Here is a 19927-nt window from a genome sequence, read left to right as displayed (position 1 = left end):
ACCCGGACCGTAACCTGGCACCCGGTGAGCTGGTCACTTATACCCAGCATTGCGAGGAGGGGGGCTGGTTTGCCCTCAGCGTCCAGAGGAGGGCGCGCCGGGAAGGCTCAGGGCGCTCCCAGTCCCCCCACCGTACAGCTCCGAAGTCACGGTGGAAGAAGAAGATGATGAGTAGAGGGTAGCGGATCCCGGCTGCCAAGTTGGAAGTCCCCGTTGGGACTTTGTTGATTTTCTGCTTTAAACATGAACATGGCTGAGAACTTGCAGGCCACCCAAAAACTGTTGGGCTTGTAAATAATTCTGGACTGGCCTGCCCCGTTTCACAGTCTCCGGAGAGGCAGGTTGGAGGATGGGCCTGCAGGAAAGTGATGGCCGAGGCCCCGCCACCAGTGCAACCGGTGGCGATCCTCCGGGTCCAGGGGTCCCCTGGACGTGGGGCCCCTGAGAGACAGCCGGGTGTGGAACTCTGTACCCGTCCCGTAAAGCAAATCCTGGGCCCGTTCCTTGACTGGGGAAGAGGGGTGCTGCCCGTTTCTTAGGGGCAGCATCAAGGTTCAGGTTGCTTGGGTGGGCAAGCAGAAGGACCCGGTCCCGTTACCGTTAATAATAAAAATGTTTTTATGTTTGCAACGGTAAAAGAATGTGCCTCCCGTGAGGGAAGATTCAAAAATATGCTTAATTGTACAAAAGTTATTATATTTGTAAATATGTTTTATCTTTTCCAACAAAATAAACCGATGGTGGACGGGCAGCCCGCGGATGGTCTGCATTAAACCAAGGGGGAATGTGATGCCCTGGACTAGCCAGGTAGTCACAGGTAGACCCCCTGCACAAACACCAGCCCCTAATGTGACAGCAGCCAACCTACAAAACCCTTGTCACCTCTCTCAGTGTTCAATGGTCACACCAGGGTGCGGAGCCAGGTAGTTGGCCACGCCCACCTAGGAATCCAGAGAGCCTGAGACAGGAAACAGTAGTCAGTTCAAGTCAATCAGTCTTGCAGTTCAGTCAGTACAGTGGAGTGGAGTGAAGTTCAAGTGTCAGGTCTGCAGCAACAACACTGACCGGTGCCGTGGTCGTAGCCCTGGTACCGTGGCAAGGAGGCAGACGGTGGTTGCCGCCTGCAGGAGCCGGGAAGACGGCTGCTGGAACCGTAAGGGACCGGGATCGGGTAGTGGCCCGCCGGCACCAAACCGGGGAGCCAACTGGAAACCGGAGCACCAGGAAGGGTACTCAGACCCAGAACCAGGTCCAGAAGCCACTGGACCACGTCGAATTCACTGATTGAGGTCTGGACCTTAGGTCCTTTCCCGTCCCAAGACCTGAAAGATGGCAACAGCCCACCGAGGGGGATAGAAAGCCACTGCACAGGCAGAGAGATCCCACGGGCCAGCGCCTGCGGGCAAACGGGTTCCCCGACACACATCAAGCTGCGGAGCGGACTACCGTTGCTTAAACATAGGCAGTCAAGTTCTACCACAGAATTGCAGGAGAAAGGCAGGAACCACCAACCTGAGAAAGGGGCAAAGCGCAGCTGACTGCGGGCACCTACTACCATCCTTTTTGGTTTACCAAAGACTCTGTCAGACAGAGAGCATCTGTCATAGTGAGTACAATAGTGCCCTCGGGCCGCGCACCGCACCACACCATCTTGCCCGCACCTCACAACCACCGGGCCCCGGGACCATCACCCCCTGCTGCATAACATCGTCCCCGGGATCCTAGTTAACGGCAGCGGTGGTGTCCACATTCACCACAACCCGTGGGTGACGTCACGAACTTACATCCCTAAATGCCACGGCCTCGGCCGTGAACCTTCCCCACCGAAATCCCTACACGTAGCGCCAACTCCCTTTCAGAGCGATGTGACCCCCGGGTCCGAAGGCGTTCGAGCAACCCACCAAACGAGCTTGGATCCAAGCGGCTCGGCTGCGGCCGAGCGCGGGGCGGTACATAGGGACTATCAGTAATGTTCAGGAAAAAACATAAAACAGGACCAGTATAATAAAATTATAATTTTATTGAAATCTTATTAAATAAGGCAATCAATAAATGGGAGAACATCCCACATTGAACAGTGGTAATTGCTCAGTGCACCCCTTCCCCCCTCTTCTTGTGTCCCCACTGACATCACTAGTCTTATCATGGGCAAAGTTAACTGTTTCTTATATAACACACTTTGTAGTTATACTATTTATATTTACATGTGCCTTATTGGAGACACTTCATCTTTTGGCAGTGTTACTTTTTCCTTACTATTATGAGATGACCAACTCCAGTTCTTTTATTTTCCATTAACACCGTTCAATGTGTGATTTTTCTCCCATTTGTTTGTATATATATATATATATATATATATATATATATATATATATACAGTGCTTTTTTGCGGCGGTATGCTCCGGTACAGCGTACCGGAAAATCAGAAGAGTGCCTCTGGCTCTGTCCACATGGCTAATTTGTAAACTATACAAATTAGCCATGTGGAGCGAAGGCACATGCCAGAGGCGTCTCCAGGGGGCGCTGTGGGGCTGCCTGATGCGGCGGTACGGAAGTCTGCTGGGTGGGAGCCGCTATTCTCTGAGCGTGGTTGTCACGCTGACAGCCGCACTCATAGAAAGTGCAGCGCGCGGCTCCCACTGCTCAATTGTCCTAGTATCTGTCAGACGCAAGGACAAAGAAGCGGTGACGCCGGCGCTGACTTCCGGGTCAGCGCGATGGCTGTCATGTGATCAGGTCAGCTGATCAGACTGCTGACCTGGAAGCCAGCGCCGCAGCGCAGAGGCGGCAGAGAAATGCTGAGAAGTGCTCCACTGTGGAGCTGAAGAAGACACGGACGGAGGAACATTATGGGGTAAGAGAGGAGTATTTATGAAACAGTATGGGGGAGAGAGGGTGGGGGAGGGAATCATTTAAGGACACACTATGGGGGGGACAGAGGGTGGGAATGGGAACCATCTGTGCACACACTATGGGGGGGGACAAAGGGTGGGGAGGGGGCAATATGTATATATGTCGCGGGCGGGGAGGAGGGTGTCAGCACACCGCGCTCACCCCTTCTGCTCGGGTCCTGCAGCTGCTCCTGGTGGCTCGAGCTGTAGGCCGGATCCTGGGGTTTCTCGAGCGACACTCCTCGCCCGTGAGTGAAAGGGGGGTGTTTGTTGGGTGTGGGGATTGTTATAGTTCGTGACGCCACCCACGGTTGTGGTGATTGTACCACCGCTGCTCAGTGTGGGGGTCCCGGGGATGGTGATGCGGAGCAGCCAGGTGTTGTGTTGCCCCTCCGTGGGTAGGGGTTGGTGATCCCGGGGCCCAGTGAAGAGATGTTAAGTGTAGGGCCTGGAGGGCGCAGGGACGCGGGGACAGCGCTGTGCCTTGCGGCACTGTGGTACTCACTCAGCCTGAGACTTGGACACAGTTTGTACGGTAAACCAAACGGCTGGTAGGACGGTCCCACAGACGGCTGCACCTGCACTCCCGGTAGGTGACGGTGATGTCTCTCTTCCTTGCACCTGTGTTGACTTGTGGTAGCGGTGGATTCCCTCCGGTTACCCGCTCCCCGACTGCAATCTGGGCCGGAGGAGCTCTACACTTTGCCCGCAGGCGCTGGCCCTGGGGAAACTGGTGCCCTGGCGGTGGCGGTGTCTCCCCGGTAATGGTCGGGCTGTTGCCGTCAATCGGGACTTGGTTGCTGGGGGATCTACGTCCCCTTCACTGACGGATTCGGCAAATTTGGCGACTCCTAGCCTTGCCGGGGTCCGAGAGGCCCCTGCCCTGGTGCTGACTGTCCTTCGGAACACTGCTCCAGACCACCGGGCACACAGCCAACGGGGTCCTTCCAGGAACTTCCAAACGGTCCCCCTCCGGACAGTCACCGCCGTCGCTGACCTTGCTGTTCTGGCCCTACACAAAGCTGGACCTTCAGGCTTCTCTCTTTCTCTGTCACCTCACTTGCTTTCCTCCTTTACCACTTTTCCTTCCTTCACTTTCACTTCGTTGTTTACACTTGCCCTCCCTGGGCTAATCTTGTTTACACAAGCTCGCCCTGAGCTCGACTCTTGTTTACTCGAGCTCGTCCCTGAGCTGACCGCCTGACACTTCCTGCCTCCAGAGCTGTGAGCTCCTTGGTGGGCGGAGCCAACCGCCTGGCCCACCCCCTGGTGTGCATCATCAGACTCCTGGAGGAAGGCAACAAGGATTTTTGGTTCAGCTTAGGTGTGCCTACCTGGGATGTGGGGTGTGGTGGTGTGTGATCTGTGTCCCCTGGCTTGCCCAGGGCGACACATATACACAGTATGGATGGGGGAGGGAACTATCTGTGGACAGAGTATGGGGAGAGAGAGAATGAGGTTTCATGCATGGGGAGCGAAATGATGAGGGGTGATGTATGGGGAGAGAGGATGAGGTTTCATTCATGGGGAGAGAGGATGAGGGGTGATGTATGGGGAGAGAGAGGATGAGGTTTCATGTATGGGGAGAGAGGATGAGGGGTGATGTATGGGGAGAGAGGATGAGGTTTCATTCATGGGGAGAGAGGATGAGGGGTGATGTATGGGGAGAGAGAGGATGAGGTTTCATGTATGGGGAGAGAGGATGAGGGGTGATGTATGGGGAGAGAGAGGATGAGGTTTCATGCATGGGGACAGAGGATGAGGGGTGATGTATGGGAGAGAGAGGATGAGGTTTCATGCATGGGGACAGAGGATGAGGGGCGATGCATGGGGACAGAGAGGATGAGGTTTCATGCATGGGGACAGAGAGGCTGCGGAGCAAACTGGAAAGAAATTTTGAGGACACAGAATAAAGAGTGACATGGTATGAGGAGCAAGTGGGCAGGCTGGGGAGTGAGGGGGAAAAGTATATGGACACACAGGAGGTAGTGAGGAAGACAGTAAGGGATGAGAAGAATGTGAGGGGCACAGAAAAAAGACTGGGTGGTGGAGGGGGGTGGTATGGAGAGGGGGCAGAATGGGAGGACAGTGTGAGGTTATAGCTAGGAGGGGGAGTGTGATGAAGGCACAGTATAAAGACTGGCAGTATAAGGGGACACAGTGTAAAGGACACTGTAAACAGTAGGCTCAGTTTGGAAAGAGGGAATATGGAGGGCATGTAAGGTAAGAGGGACAGTGTGGGTCATATTTTGTGCAGAGAATACTGTGAGGGGTCATTATTCTGGGGCACAGTGTAGGGCAGATATTTTTAAATAGAAGTTTTATAATTATTCTGCTATTTTAGGGGCATCGTGTCAGGATATATTACAGAAGACCGGAGAAGATGGAAATCTGCAGAGACGAGATGTGAATGTGAAAAGTCATCATTGCGTCAGGACAAGATGAAGAATAGAAAGAAATGACTTGAGACAATATCATCTATAAGGTACCTGAATGTAAAAGTTTATTTGTGATACTGATTATGTCTTATCATTAGGCCTTGGCCCCACTTGCGCATTGCTTCTGATGTGACCACAATGGGACCCCCACTGATCAGCTGATTATGGTGCAGGTGGCTGGAAATGCTTATTTCTGGATCTGCTTCGTCCTCTGATGGTGTCTGCGGCCGGGTACTGCACATCCACCTCATTGATTTTAATAGGAGACTGCTGCCACTATCAGAAGACGGAGCAGATCCAGAACTGAGCACTTCCGGCCACCTGCCACCACCGGCACCTAGTGTAGGGAATCGGCGGGGTTGCCAGGTACCGGACCCCGACCAGTCAGACATTGGTGACTCAATGAAAGTGAATTGTGAAAGTGAAAGTGAAAGTGTACAAATGTCATACTTGTGCTCACATGATCGTCCGTTCTCTCCACTGGCACCGGCACACCCTACCGCAGCCCCACCACTCAATGTCGGCCGGCAGCGTGCCTGACAGCGCACCCCCCCCCCCGCTCCTCGCCTCAGAGATGCGTACCAGCAAATATTTTTTTACAAAAAAGAGTATTATATAGTTATACCCTGGTCCTAAATGTGTACATGAGACTGCCTTTTAGTGGGAAAGGGCGTGCAGGAGCCTTTAGTACATAATACGATACCCATCGGGTTAATATTACGGCACATCTCCCTAATTTCTACTGTCATTTTTCCATTTTCTACCATACAAAATGTATACATAAGCCTCTCTCTTATATTTTCCATATATAATTGATGGGAGCATCTTGTCTTTAGATTTGAGGCTTCGACATCTCCAGACGATGTGGAACTACTGCTCCCAGGGTGGAAACACTTTTTTTAATCCTGCATTAAGCACTAATGACAATAGACATATCCATGTTTAAAGGTTCTCTATTGTATAGATTGGAACTACAACTCCCAGCAATTGTTGTACTCTAGATTCTAGTGTTTATGGATGAGGAATCCTAAGAAAAAGGAAAAAAAAAATCCGAGGAGCGGTGATTTTTATAGAGTCAGAGGAGGATGGGGCTGAGGAGGAGTGGGCAGAGGAGGATGAGGCTGAGGAGGATGGGGCTGAGGAGGATGGGGCTGAGGAGGATGGGGCTGAGGAGGAGTGGGCAGAGGAGGGGTCTCTCGGAAAGATGTATAGTATAGATGGGAATCCTCGCCGGAGACATCGCAAAGAAGGAGTTAGAGAGCAGGATGGTGAATGTGTCTGTATAGAGGACGCCAGAGACTTGGGGAGTAAAGACTTCTGCATGAAGAACTAAAGGCACCACATTGGGCACCTGCCGGGGGATGACCCAGGCACAGCGTTGGCTGAATTTGCACATTGCTGTCTATGCCAGGTAAGTGACCGGCTAAATATACTAATATGCAAATGTTTTTTGTATTAATGAGACAAATACCTACCCTCAAAGTCCAAAATCTACAAAATTAACCCCTCGTATCTCACATAGCTCATGTGCTAAGGAAGCTGAGATACAGGGAGCTGTTTGCATGGTCCTAGCATTCTGCAAAAAATCAGAAGTGACCCCCAATTCTCCAAACAGCTCCTCATATCTCATCTTCTTTCAATCTCGTTTTAGTGTTTAATGGACAAATTGTAATTTGTGGATTGTGACCGTATGTTTTACATAGGACTGCAAGTAAAATCTACTGTATTATCATACCCAGATCGCTTCATTTTTGGGATCAGTGGGGTTTCCTATGATCAGATCCTCATCGATTACACTTTTCTGATGTGACTGATGTGGTAACCTCATTGAAATCCCGTAGTCAGCCCTGCTATACCGTTATACTGCATTAATTATTATATGACATATGGGTATTATAGTATTATGCATCGGCATCGTACATGTTCCCATTTAGCTGTGTCCCTATTCATTTATTTGTCATGATGTGACTGTAGGATTGCGAGGAACAGGGGCTCCTATACTGACCCTAGTCTATCCCTAACCTCCGGATTACTCCTGATGGTGGAGATGCCGAAGTCCCATGCCTTACTATTCTCCTGACCAGAACTAAACTGTGCCCAAGGAAGGAAGGGGCAAGAATGTGATGGTAACACAGATAAAGACAGACAGGGAAAAAAAACAAAATTCAGATACATTGCAAACTCACAGGAACAAACAGTAAAAGATTAAGGAGAAAAGCAAGAGCAGGAAGGTAGCAACAAAAGGACAACAAGGGGGAACACCACAACCGCCCCCAGCAAGAAAGTACAATAACCACGAGTAAGTCTGGGTCACAATACCTCAGATAAGGAATAACACGGCACTTTTGTTTTTAAGATACCAAGTGCTCTGGTAGGGTCCAACTCTGTAAAAATACAATATAATAGACCAGACACTCCGATGTGAAGAAACAAGGAAGACTTTGATTACAAACAGCAGAACAGTTCAATTGCAGCAGACGTTTCGGTCGATTCAGTGACCTTCATCAGTAGAACTGATGAAAATACAAACATGTACAAACAAAGTATAAAAAAATGAAATCATGGTTGTCCATCATTACAAGAATTTCATACTTAAATTTAGGAATGGGTAACAGAAAAAAAGGGGGGATGAAGAGAAGGGGAAAAAGGGGGGAAGTTTCTTCACATTGGAGTGCCTGGGCTATTATATTGGATCACAATACCTCATCAGACCAGTATAGAGAAGCTATAGCTGGCATTAAAGGAAGTGTCCAGCCAGCATAAATAGGAGGGGAGGGGATGTGACTGGCTGCCCCACAGCATGTGATCAAAGGAGACTAACAAGCAGACCAGCAAAGATTAACTCTTGCTAGACTGCCTATGAACTACAAGTCTGTGGGTCGACACCCAAGTCTCCCTGCTCTGATCACAGACATCAGTGAAGTTAGCAGGCAGAGAGCCAGAATCTGTAGCCTCCGCAGATCCTGACGCCGCCATGACAGGCAGCAATGTTTGTAAAACCTTCTTGTGACATTATTATTGTGTTTGGTGCACAATGACAATCAATGGTGGAGATTACAAGATGCCAGAAAATGTTGTAACTCCCTGGATGTGTAATATATTACTTTATAGTTGTATTTGTTGCCAGAAAAGCTGGGTGACAATCAATATGGCTGCCTTTGGACCTGTCAGGACAATTTTACTACTGAAACTAGTGATACGGCTGTATAGGTCCTACTATGACGATTAAAATGACACCTGTCTTATAATAATCCGACGTACCAGCGCTGAGAAATTAAGCTTTGAAGCCACATGCAAATTAGCCAGGAAGTGCACTGGGGGCAAGTCAGTGTACATCATGGACACGCCCCCAATGCAATTCCAGGCTAATTTGCATGTAACTTCAAAGCTTGATTTCTCAGCATTGGCAAATCGGATTATTACAAGAGAGGTGTCATTTTATTTGATATTTTAGGATCTAAGCATTCGTGTCACTAATTTCCGTAGTAAAATTGTGCTTTAAATCTCCTATATGGGAGGTCTTTCAGCTTTCTTTCATACCTGAATGACAAACTTGGCAAGGAAATCATTTGCTGCTTAGCGGTGAAGGAAAGACAGACAGATTTGGGGCTCACAATCTAAATTCCTCACCAGTATGTCTTTAGAGTGTGGGAGGAAACCAGAGAATCTGGAGGAAACCCACGCAAACACAGGGAGAACATACAAACACCTTGCAGATGTCGTCCTTTGTTGGATATGAACCAAGGACCCCTGCGCTGCAAAGCCACCGTGCTAACAAACAGCAGCACTGAGTATTTCAGCAACTGTACAGAAGAAGGTAACTCACCATCTTCCGTGTATTGAATATTTAGAACTGTCACTTTCACAAAGTGAGGACATTGAGATCTTAGTGGTTGTCACAGTGCCTTCGTCTCTGCCGGATTGTTCCTGGCTCAGAAAGAGTTAATCAGATGACAGTATGAATTATTCATTGCGTGTTCAGATGTGATGCCCAGGACTAGTATAATGATAGTCGTCTACGGCAAAACGCTTGGTAGGCACAAATGTGATGGCGGTGCTAGAAAAATGTATGCATGAGCTTTACTTCGAGGGTATGTAGACTTTTGCAACTGATTTTCTATCGCTCCAAGGCATCGTTAATAAATCCATTAAGCAACTTTGAGCCTTGTCTTAATTAAGAATCTCCTATTGTTTTGCGTATGCAGCTCCAATGCAAACCAATGTATCTCCATAGTTACACTTTGCTCCCAAATATAAAAGATAACAAAGAGAGACACGTACTTCATAGCGGCAACTTGAATTTTATGCTAAGACGGAGCCCAAACCTTACCCAGTCCTTTATATGCGCCCAGTGAGGCACAGTACATTCCACCCACACAGTATTATTATTATTATTTATTATTATAGCGCCATTTATTCCATGGCGCTTTACAAGTGAAAGAGAGTATACGTACAACAATCATTAACAGTACATAACAGACTGGTACAGGAGGAGAGAGGACCCTGCCCGCGAGGGCTCACAGTCTACAGGAGGAGAGAGGACCCTGCCCGCGAGGGCTCACAGTCTACAGGAGGAGAGAGGACCCTGCCCGCAAGGAGGAGAGAGGACCCTGCCCGCGAGGGCTCACAGTCTACAGGAGGAGAGAGGACCCTGCCCGCGAGGGCTCACAGTCTACAGGAGGAGAGAGGACCCTGCCCGCGAGGGCTCACACTCTACAGGAGGAGAGAGGACCCTGCCCGCGAGGGCTCACAGTCTACAGGAGGAGAGAGGACCCTGCCCGCGAGGGCTCACAGTCTACAGGAGGAGAGAGGACCCTGCCCGCGAGGGCTCACAGTCTACAGGGAATGGGTGATGGTACAATAGGTGAGGACAGAGCTGGTTGCGCAGTGGTGTACTGGACTGAGGGCTATTGTAGGTTGTAGGCTTGTTGGAAGAGGTGGGTCTTGAGGTTCCTCTTGAAGCTTTCCACGGTAGTGGAGAGTCTGATGTGCTGAGGTAGAGCATTCCAGAGTATGGGGGATGCGCGGGAGAAATCTTGTACGCGATTGTGGGAAGAGGAGATAAGAGAGGAGCAGAGAAGGAGATCTTGTGAGGATCTGAGGTTGCGTGCAGGTAGGTACCTGGAGACCAGGTCACAGATGTAGGGAGGAGACAGGTTGTGGATGGCTTTGTATGTCATGGTTAATGTTTTGAACTGGAGTTGTTGGGCGATGGGAAGCCAGTGAAGGGATTCGCAGAGTGGCGAGGCTGAGGAGTAGCGAGGGGAGAGGTGGATTAAGCGGGCCGCAGAGTTTAGGATAGATTGGAGGGGTGCAAGAGTGTTGGAAGGGAGGCCACAGAGCAGGAGGTTGCAGTAGTCAAGGCGGGAGATGATGAGGGCATGCACTAATGTTTTTGCAGATTCTTGGTTAAGGAAAGCACGGATCCGGGAGATATTTTTGAGTTGTAATCGGCATGAGTTGAAGAGGGCTTGGATGTGTGGCTTGAAGGATAGAGCACAGTCGAGGGTTACTCCAAGGCAATGAGCTTGTGAGACTGGTATGATGATATGACAGTATGATGCTCCACAGCAACCACACACAATATAATGCCCCATTGCTCTCTATACAGTATGATACCCCCACGTTAAATTTCCCACACACAGTATGATCCCACACAATATAATGCCCCTCATTGCCTTCTATACAGTATGATGTCCCCACAGTATATTCCCCCCACAAAGTATGATGCCTCTCAGCCACCCACACACAATATAATGCCCCCCATAGCCCTCTATACAGTATGATGCCCCCATATTACATCACCCCTGTGACGACATGGACTCTGAGTGCCTAGCATGGGTTAACTTTCTTAACATTCAGCCAGACATGAAGACAGTTTGTTTATAGATGGGGATAATCCCTCATTGTTCTACAAGACTCTTGGGAGTTTAGTATTGATGTTTTTGTTGACTCATGTAATTGTTTTGGCCACTGAAGGCCAGACACCCAGATAACTCAATTATGTGAACTTCCCATTATAATACTAAGTGAATTGCTAGATGTGATGTAACTTACCTGTCTCACCCTTGTCTCTGGATATTTGAATATGGCTCGAAATTCATCCAATAAGAGAAGCAACCTTGTACAACCAATCCGATAAGGGCACAGTATATCCTAAGGGAAGGTTATGACTATAAAAGGGGACTTCTTGGAGTCACCGGGGTTGATGGATGTTGCATGATCCAGTCTAAGCTCTTAGGAGCTGGCTAGAGGATCAGAACCAGGATGCCTTGTGGACCCGGTCTAGGGACTTTGGCTCCAACTAGAGGATCACTTGGCTACATGGCTTCAATCTAGGGACTTCGATTCCGATTGGAGACTGTACCACAGTCTAGGGATTTCGACTCCGGCTGCCAGGATTATATCATATCATCATACCAGAGACTACTTAAGGAAGAAACCCAGGTTGGGACAATTTGGTCACCTGGCTACAGACTTTGAGAAAAGAATAGTGGCAAGCGTAGGAAGCTTACCAGAGTAGCTGGCCCTGGAAACCCCGATGCACGAACAATCTCATCCCTGGTGAGCCAGCGGAAGGGTGAGACTCTGTTGCCTGTTACATTTGTGTGTTTTGCTGGTTATGTGCTATGTCCCGTTAATTGGGGATCCAATAAAGTCTTAATATTGAGATTCCCTCACTCTTGTCTGAGTAGTGTTCCGCCCACGGTTAAGGAGGTCGGCGTTCAGTTGGGATGAGCCCTGAGCCACGCTGTCTTTCTAAAGGCGGCCGGGCCAGCGGACGAGAGCACCCACTGACCCCCGTGTCTCCACACCCCCCACACTGTATGATATCTCACAGCCACTCACACACAATATAATGCCTCTCATGGCCTTCTATATGTGCCGCCCCCGCGTTCAGCAGCCGGGCTGCTCGGATACGGATCCGCGGTGGCTCGAGGGGTCTCCGGATCCGGGGGGTCGTGCGGCCACTTGAATAGAAAGGGGGGTATGTACAGGGGATGGTATGGATAGTTTGTGACGCCACCCGTGGTGTGTGGTAAGATTGGAGTACCACCGCTGCGATTGGGAGTACCCGGTGGCGATGGTATGGGCAGCCAGGTGTTTAACCCCTCTACGGGTAGGGGGAATGCCCCGGGACTCGGTGATGGTAGGGGGATGGTGCCGTTGGGCCGGTAGGGGTTAATTGCCCATTGGTGTTGCTTGCTAGCCTGTGACCTTAACCTTGGCACCTTTCTCTGTGTTTGTTCCCATTCAGCTTGAAATAATACGGGTCCCGCTCACCCATATGGCTAACGGAGTGAGTTTGCTCTCAGGGTTCAAGCTTGGGATTTTCTGGACTATGCAGTGGGAAGGTCCTATCCCCCTCGTTGTGCTAGTACCCCGATTTTGGAGTGGGTGGAGAACGGATCTTGAAGGCTCCGTTCTCGTTGGGTGAATTACCAGGACGCTTGAAGCTACTTCCCGGCCTAGGGTCCACGTACCCCGTCGTGCCCTGGCCCCTGCCCGGTGATGGCACAAGGCCGCCGGCTGTCCTCCTTGACAGTCCGTGCCCCTTGTTACGATCCCCTGCGACCGGGGTCCAGCTCCTACCAGACCAAGACCAACGTCTGCCACCTAGTAGCTCACGGAGCCCAACTCCTGACCTCTCCTCTCGAGAGTCACTTCAAACTCTGACTGTCTCCTACACTCCTGACCTCCCCTTAACCAACCCCCCAAGTGGGCGGCCCTATTCCCTTCAGGCTGTCCAATGGTGTGTCTGGTGGGTGTGGTGCAGAGTGCTCCTAGGGTTTGGATTAGCTTGTTCTTAGCAACACCAAAGGTCAGGGACCCGTTACCAAGGCGGAGGTGGATATCATGCAGAAGGGCAGATTGCACAATATACAGGGCGTCACATATACAGTATGATGTCCCCACAGTACATTCCCCGCACAAAGTGTGATGCTTCACAGCCACCCACACACAATATAATGCCCCCCATAGCCCTCTATACAGTATGATGCCCCCACATTACATTCCCCCCCATACGGTATGATGCCCCACAGCCACTCACACAATATAATGCCTCCATAGCCCTTTATACAGTATGATGCCCCCACAGTACACCCCCCCCCAAAGTGTGATGCCTCACATCCACCCACACACAATATAATGCCCCCATAGCCCTCTATACAGTATGATGCCCCCATATTACATTCCACCTACACTGTATGATGCCTCACAGCCACCACACACAATATAATGCCCCCCATAGCCCTCTACACAGTATGATGCCCACAGATTACATCCCCCCCACACTGTATGATGCCCCACAGACACCCACACACAATATAATGCCCCCATAGCCCTCTATACAGTATGATGCCCCCATATTACATTCCACCTACACTGTATGATGCCTCACAGCCACCACACACAATATAATGCCCCCCATAGCCCTCTACACAGTATGATGCCCACAGATTACACCCCCCCCCACACTGTATGATGCCCCACAGACTCCCACACACAATATAATGTCCCACCATAGTCCTCTATACAGTATGATGCCCCCACATTACATCCCCCCCACACTGTATGATGCCCCACAGACACCCACACACAATATAATGCCCCCCATAGCCCTCTATACAGTATGATGCCCCCACATTACATTCCCCCCACAGAGTACGATACCGCACAGCCACCCCTACACAATATAATGCTCCCCATAGCCCTGTATACAGTATGATGCCCCCACGTTAAATTCCCCACACACAGTATGATACCCCATAGACAGCCACACACAATATAATGCCCCCATAGCCCTCTATAAAGTATGATGCCGCCACAGTACATTACCCCACACACCATACGATGCCTCCACTGTCTCCCCATACAGTATGATGCTCCACAATACATTCCCCCACACAAAGTATGATGCCCCACAGCCGCCCACACACAATATAATGCCCCCACATAGCCCCCATAAAGTATGATCCCCATAGTACATTACCTCACCCACAGTATGATGCCTCCACAGTCCCCCACCACAGTATGATGCCTGCACAGACACCTCCATACAGTATGATGCCCCCACAATACATCCCTCCACACAAAGAATGATTCACCCCATAACCACCACAATACAACATGATGCTCCCAAAGCCTCCCATATCACACAATAGGATGCCTCCACAGTGCCCCCATACAGCATGATGTCCTCGCAATATATTCCCCACACAGAGAATGATGTCTCACAGCTGCCCACACACAATATAATGCCCCCACATAAAGTATGATTCCCCCAAAGTATATTACCCCTCACACAATATAATTTCCCAAAGCTCCCCACGACAGTATGATGCCTCCATAGTCCCCCATACAGTACATCCCTCCACAGACACTGATTCCCCCAAAATCACAACACACAATATGATGCTGTCAAAGCCTCCTACCTCACACAATATGATACCTCCACAGTGCCCACCATACAGCATGATGTCCCCACGATATGTTCCCCACACACAGTATGATGCTTCAAAGCCCCCACCTCATAGTATGATGCCCCTACAGTAATATGCCCCACACACTAGGATGCCCTACAGCCCCCTACACACAGACAGTAGGATTCTCCATGGTTCAGCCCCCCCATGGTATGATGCCCCCACAGTATACACAACTGCACTACATCAACAGACACACAGCTGTGCTATATTAACACACACACACGCACACACATACCTTGGTTGTTTGTGTTTCTTGTCTCAAATGTATCTGTGTTTTGAGGATATAGATGAAGCTGAGGTTGGGATATACCCCCAACCTCATGCGCCTCTCCATTTCTGAGGTATGGTCCCCTCTTGTTAGCCAAGTGGGCGTCGTCCTCAAGAAGACTTCCATAGAGCAGTGTTGAGGTCCATGCCCACTTTGATGAAAAAAAAAAAGACTAGATTTTCAGACAGGGAAGAGAGGGCCATATCTCGGTAATGGAGAGGAGCAGTAACAAAGGAAAAATGGCGCCGGATTCAGGAGAACAACGGTAATTATATCAGATTAAAAAAAATACATATTTATGGCAAGTGGCAGGTTTTCATTATTTGTAGTTATATTGAAGTTGTACAATTTTACTTATATACTTCTGTGCCGCCCTCGTGGAAGCAGCCGAGCTGCTCGGATCCGGGTTCGCTGTGGCTCGAGGGTCTCCAGACCCGGGGGTCGTGCGGCCACTCGAATGAAAGGTGGGGTATTTACAGGGGAGTTATACTTCGTGACGCCACCCGTGGTGTGTGGTAATTGGGAGTACCATCGCTGCCGTTGGGAGTACCCGGGGGTGATGGAGCGGGGCAGCAAGGTGTTGCAACCCTCCACGGGTAGGGGGTGCCCCGGGACTCGGTGAGGGGTGCCATGGGGTGCAGGGGTCACTCTCATACTCACTCAGTTCATAAGCAGACACTGACAACCGGGTAAACCAAGTCTCTGGGTAGCGCTGCCGCTGAGTGGAGCTCGTCCGGGTTCCGTCCCCAAGTGGTGCTGTCTGGTGATCCGTGACCTGCCTCCTGGCACTTAAGGCCCCGTCACACACAGAGATAAATCTTTGGCAGATCTGTGGTTGCAGTGAAATCATAGACATATTGTTCCATTTGTACACAGCCACAAACCTGGCACTGATTGTCCACAATTTCACTGCAACCACAGATCTGACGCAGATTTATCTCTGTGTGTGACAGGGCTTTTAGTTTGACTTCAACTTGATGGCCCAGTAGCATGGAGCTAGCCGGGCCCCACTCCCTACTATGGCTAAGTATGGGAGCTTGCTCTCAGGGCTCACGCTTGAGATTTTCTGGACCGCTAATGCCCCGATTCTGGAGCGGGTGGGAATGGATCGTAAAGGCTCCGTTCTCCTCAGGTGAATTGTCGGGTTGCCTGAAGCTGCTCCCCAACCTAGGGTTCATGTACCCCGTCGTGCCTTTGGTCCTGGACCGGTGATAGGGCTAGGCTGCCGGCTGTCCTCCTCGACAGGTCCGAGCACCTCGCCACAATCCCCTGCGACCGGGGGTCCGACTCCTCTAGGCCCAGACCACCGTCTGCAACCTAGGCAGTTACTTCAGGACTCGCCACTCCCGACTTCCTCTGAGCTCCTCTCAGCTCGAGGGCTACTTCCAACTCTCTCTCCACTCACAGACAGACTAACTACACTCTTCACCTCCCCTCTCTGACCCCCCCGGTGGGCGACTCTATTCCACTCAAGCCATCCATTGGTGTGTCAGGTGGGTGTGGTGCAGGGTGTATCTAGGGTTTGATTTGCTGTTGGAGTCAACACATCTTAAGTAGGGACCCAGAACCAAGAGGGAGGCGGAATACTGCACGGAAGGGCAGCTTGTGTAGTACCCTGTGGCGACCTGATAGTCCAGGGGCGTCACACTTCACCTGAAAAAGGTGCTTGATATGACGACATCGGTGCCGTCCGGTCAGCTCTGTGTCGGTGTGCCATCGGGGCTATGTATAAAATGGACTGGTTAATTGCTCATTTCAATAGTCAAGCCGGCCCGCTTGCTCATTAAAGGATAATTTTTTTTAACTAGACAACCAATAAGTGGGAAAAATGGTTGGAAAAATTGTACATACCCTTTAAGTAATGGGAAACAGTCAATTAGTTGTATTTTTTTTTCCTTTTTATCCGGTGCTATATTTATGCATGAATGCAGCTGGCATCCATTTATACGTGTTTTCCGCTCATAAACTGCCCTCGGGTTATTTTTCTGTTAATAATGTTTGTGGATTCTGTATACGAGGGGACGTCGGGGGAGGGGTAGAGTACTTTCCGCTCGGCATACAGACTCCCCTATTGTCACTACCTGTACGATCCTCATGCCAGATGCTTTCTTCGCATTCCTCTTCGCTATATGCAACTGTACAAGTAACAGCCCGAAGGTCAATTCCCCGGAGCGATGTAGACGATGAGTGGCATCGGGAGACAATCAGTGGTTCCTGACCCCGTGGGACGCATAGAATGCAGGTCTGAACAGAACCGTGACAGGTGGATGATAATTAGTCCGTCTCGTGTCCATATAGTCACTATCATCAATGATCATCTGGAACGTTTTCCCTGTGGATTTTTAGCTTTTCTGAAGGTCACGAGTCTAGGGAAGAATAACCCTTTAATAAAGCAATGTGGTAAGCCCAAAAATTCCTAAAATTTGTGTATGAAATCGATCTATGAAATCTGGGGTTCACGGAGCCATAATATGGTCGTCTTGTAATAAGGAGGCGATGCCCCCGTGATATAACTATAATATAAATGTACTGTATGTGTTACTCGCCCGCCCCAGGGCCTTGGGTGACTCGGTGTCGGGCCAAACTAGTCTGGGGTAGTCAGCGGTGGCGGGGCCCGACTCCGTGACCCTGGTGGAGTCAATTAAAATGTGGCGGTAGATGATAATAAAGTTTATATAAGATTCGTGACGCCACCTGTGGTAGTTTGCAGCTATGGAGCCGCAGCTGCTGGAAGGGACCTCCGGGGCTGATGTTATGGCAGCTGAGGTGTTTCTTGCTCTCCACAGGTAGAGCGGGTACCCCGGGGCAACCTTTGGTGCTTGGTAAAGTCTATGGTGTTTGTGGACGAGGTGCAGGATAAAGCAGACGACACAGGGCTTGCAGTTAAGATGTTTACTCACTGTTCAGTTCAATGCGGTAGCTAACCGGTTACCCACGGAATGCCAGGATCCGCTGTCAGGGACCTCCGCCGATCCCGGATCGTTCAAGGGTCAGTACCGGTGCACCCCTCTATGTGTCCTTTCTGGCTGTCTCTTTAGAGCCAAACTGTGCTATGCTGTTTTGCGCCTCCACCACAGGGCCTGTACAAAGGTGGCTGACCTCAGTCGTATCTTGCTCACCTTTACCGGTGATCTGTGGCGGGTTGTGGCCCTGGGCACCTGCAACGATCTCCCAGGCCTTCGGTTTCACTGAAAATAATGTCTTTCTTCTTTCAGTCTAGGGTCCTTCCTTGGATGCAGCCTGATCCTTCCACCCGATCTTCTAGTGGAACAGGTCATGGGGCAATTGCCCTTCCGTGGCCCTGGAATCTCTTCGTTCGGTGTCACCTGGGCCTAGCAAGACCCCAGGATCTCCACCAGGAACCTCCTTCTTCACTCAGACTCCTCGACTCCCTCCTCCTCTCCTCACTCTCTCTGACAGACTGCCTAAACTTGAGCTTCCCGATTCCTCTTTCTACCACCTGACTCCTCCCACACTCCCTCTGGCTAGGCCCCATCCCTCACCATTGGGACCAGTGGATGGGACTTACGGCCCCATGACCGGATCATCTATGGGGGTTACTGCCACTATCCCTGACCCGGTGTATGCCTACCAATTGGTGTGTGCAGGTTTTGTCTGTTAACCGGTAGGTGACCCCATTCTTACCCAGGATGGGACATCACAGCTCTGGCTGAGGTGCAATATCTCTGAGGTGACGGAAGCCTCAGGGGCGCCACATGTGTTGATATGTGTTTTTAGAGAAGGATAAGCCCCAGATGAAGCAGTTGGAACTGTCTATCACGTGACCAAATACTGCCATCTAGCGGTCGGGTTAGCCGGCGGTGAAGCGAGGTTTGGCAGAGATGTTAGGTAAGATAGGGTTAAAGTAGTAAAAGGGAGGAGTGGCAGATGGCAGGGGGTATGGTTAGGAGAGGGAGATCCTGAGAAAGGGCAGTCGAAGAAGTGGATTCAAAGTGAGAAGACGTGGCCTTGGTGTTAGGGCCAGTCAGGGAACCCTGAGGTAACCTCTGGAGGTCCGGAGCCTACGGCTCACTCCGGTAGGCTTAGAGAGTCGTTGATATGCTCGTGGGGCGAGCTCTGTATTAGTGGGTTCACTGGACCGAAAACACCATTTACTTGTCTAGGGGAGCGTACTGGACCGGCTGACGTGTCTTCACTACTGCCACCGAAGGTGGCAGCAGGTACACATGCTGGTAAGCAGTCAGCAGAGGGCAGCCCCAGGTGATCTACAGTACCCCGGCAGCTGGCACTACAAACACAGTACAGTCTTAGGTAGAAGCGGCAGCAGGCAGGCAGGCAGTAGTGGATCTGTCTGGGATGGATTGATGGGTGAATGGATAGATACAGCAGCAGAGACCGGCATGGATACTTTGAATGACAGGTATCATGGTAGCCGGCCGGCGTAGATGGTAGCAGCAGCAGCACTCAGCACAATGACAGCAGCAGCACTAAGAGACCTGAGAACTAGTAATGTAACAAACACGTTGCCCAGGCACCTCCCTTAAAGGATAGGTGCCTTAAATACCTGCAAACTCTCAGCTGGCCTGAGAGGCAATTCCAGATGAGGGTACGCTGACCCTTTAAGAAAAGGGGTGTGGCCACGCGCACCCTTCGGGCAGATCTAGTAAGCCTGTAAGGTGTACACAGGCTCTGGAAGACGGCAGTATGGACCGGGGATGGGGCAGCCTCTGCAGGATGCCCACGCAGGTGAGAGAACAAACGTCCCCGCCGGTGGGAGGAGGTTAGGACAGAACGGGGACGCCAGTATGGGCATTACAGTCGTTTGGCTAGAGAAGCCGTCAGGGCCCTGATGTGGACGAAGGTATGCGATATTATAGGAAA

General features: G+C 50.5%; 1 protein-coding gene across 2 annotated transcripts in view; it reads left to right on the top strand.

Annotated features, from left to right (window-relative positions):
* The first annotated feature begins 6527 nt into the window (after positions 1 to 6527).
* LOC142245481 (glucagon receptor-like) overlaps positions 6528 to 19927 on the top strand; it is a 95614-nt gene continuing 82214 nt past the window's right edge. For both annotated transcript variants that reach the window (XM_075318213.1, XM_075318212.1), the window contains exon 1: positions 6528 to 6740. In XM_075318213.1, the coding sequence (XP_075174328.1) occupies positions 6691 to 6740 (50 nt within the window). In that variant the 5' untranslated portion in view covers positions 6528 to 6690. The remainder of the gene's footprint in view (positions 6741 to 19927) is intronic.

This window comes from Anomaloglossus baeobatrachus, chromosome 7 (genome assembly GCF_048569485.1).
Source record: "Anomaloglossus baeobatrachus isolate aAnoBae1 chromosome 7, aAnoBae1.hap1, whole genome shotgun sequence".
NCBI lineage: Eukaryota > Metazoa > Chordata > Amphibia > Anura > Aromobatidae > Anomaloglossus > Anomaloglossus baeobatrachus.
The sequence above is the reverse complement of the archived record's forward strand: the minus strand, read 5'-3'. Positions and strand labels throughout refer to the sequence as shown.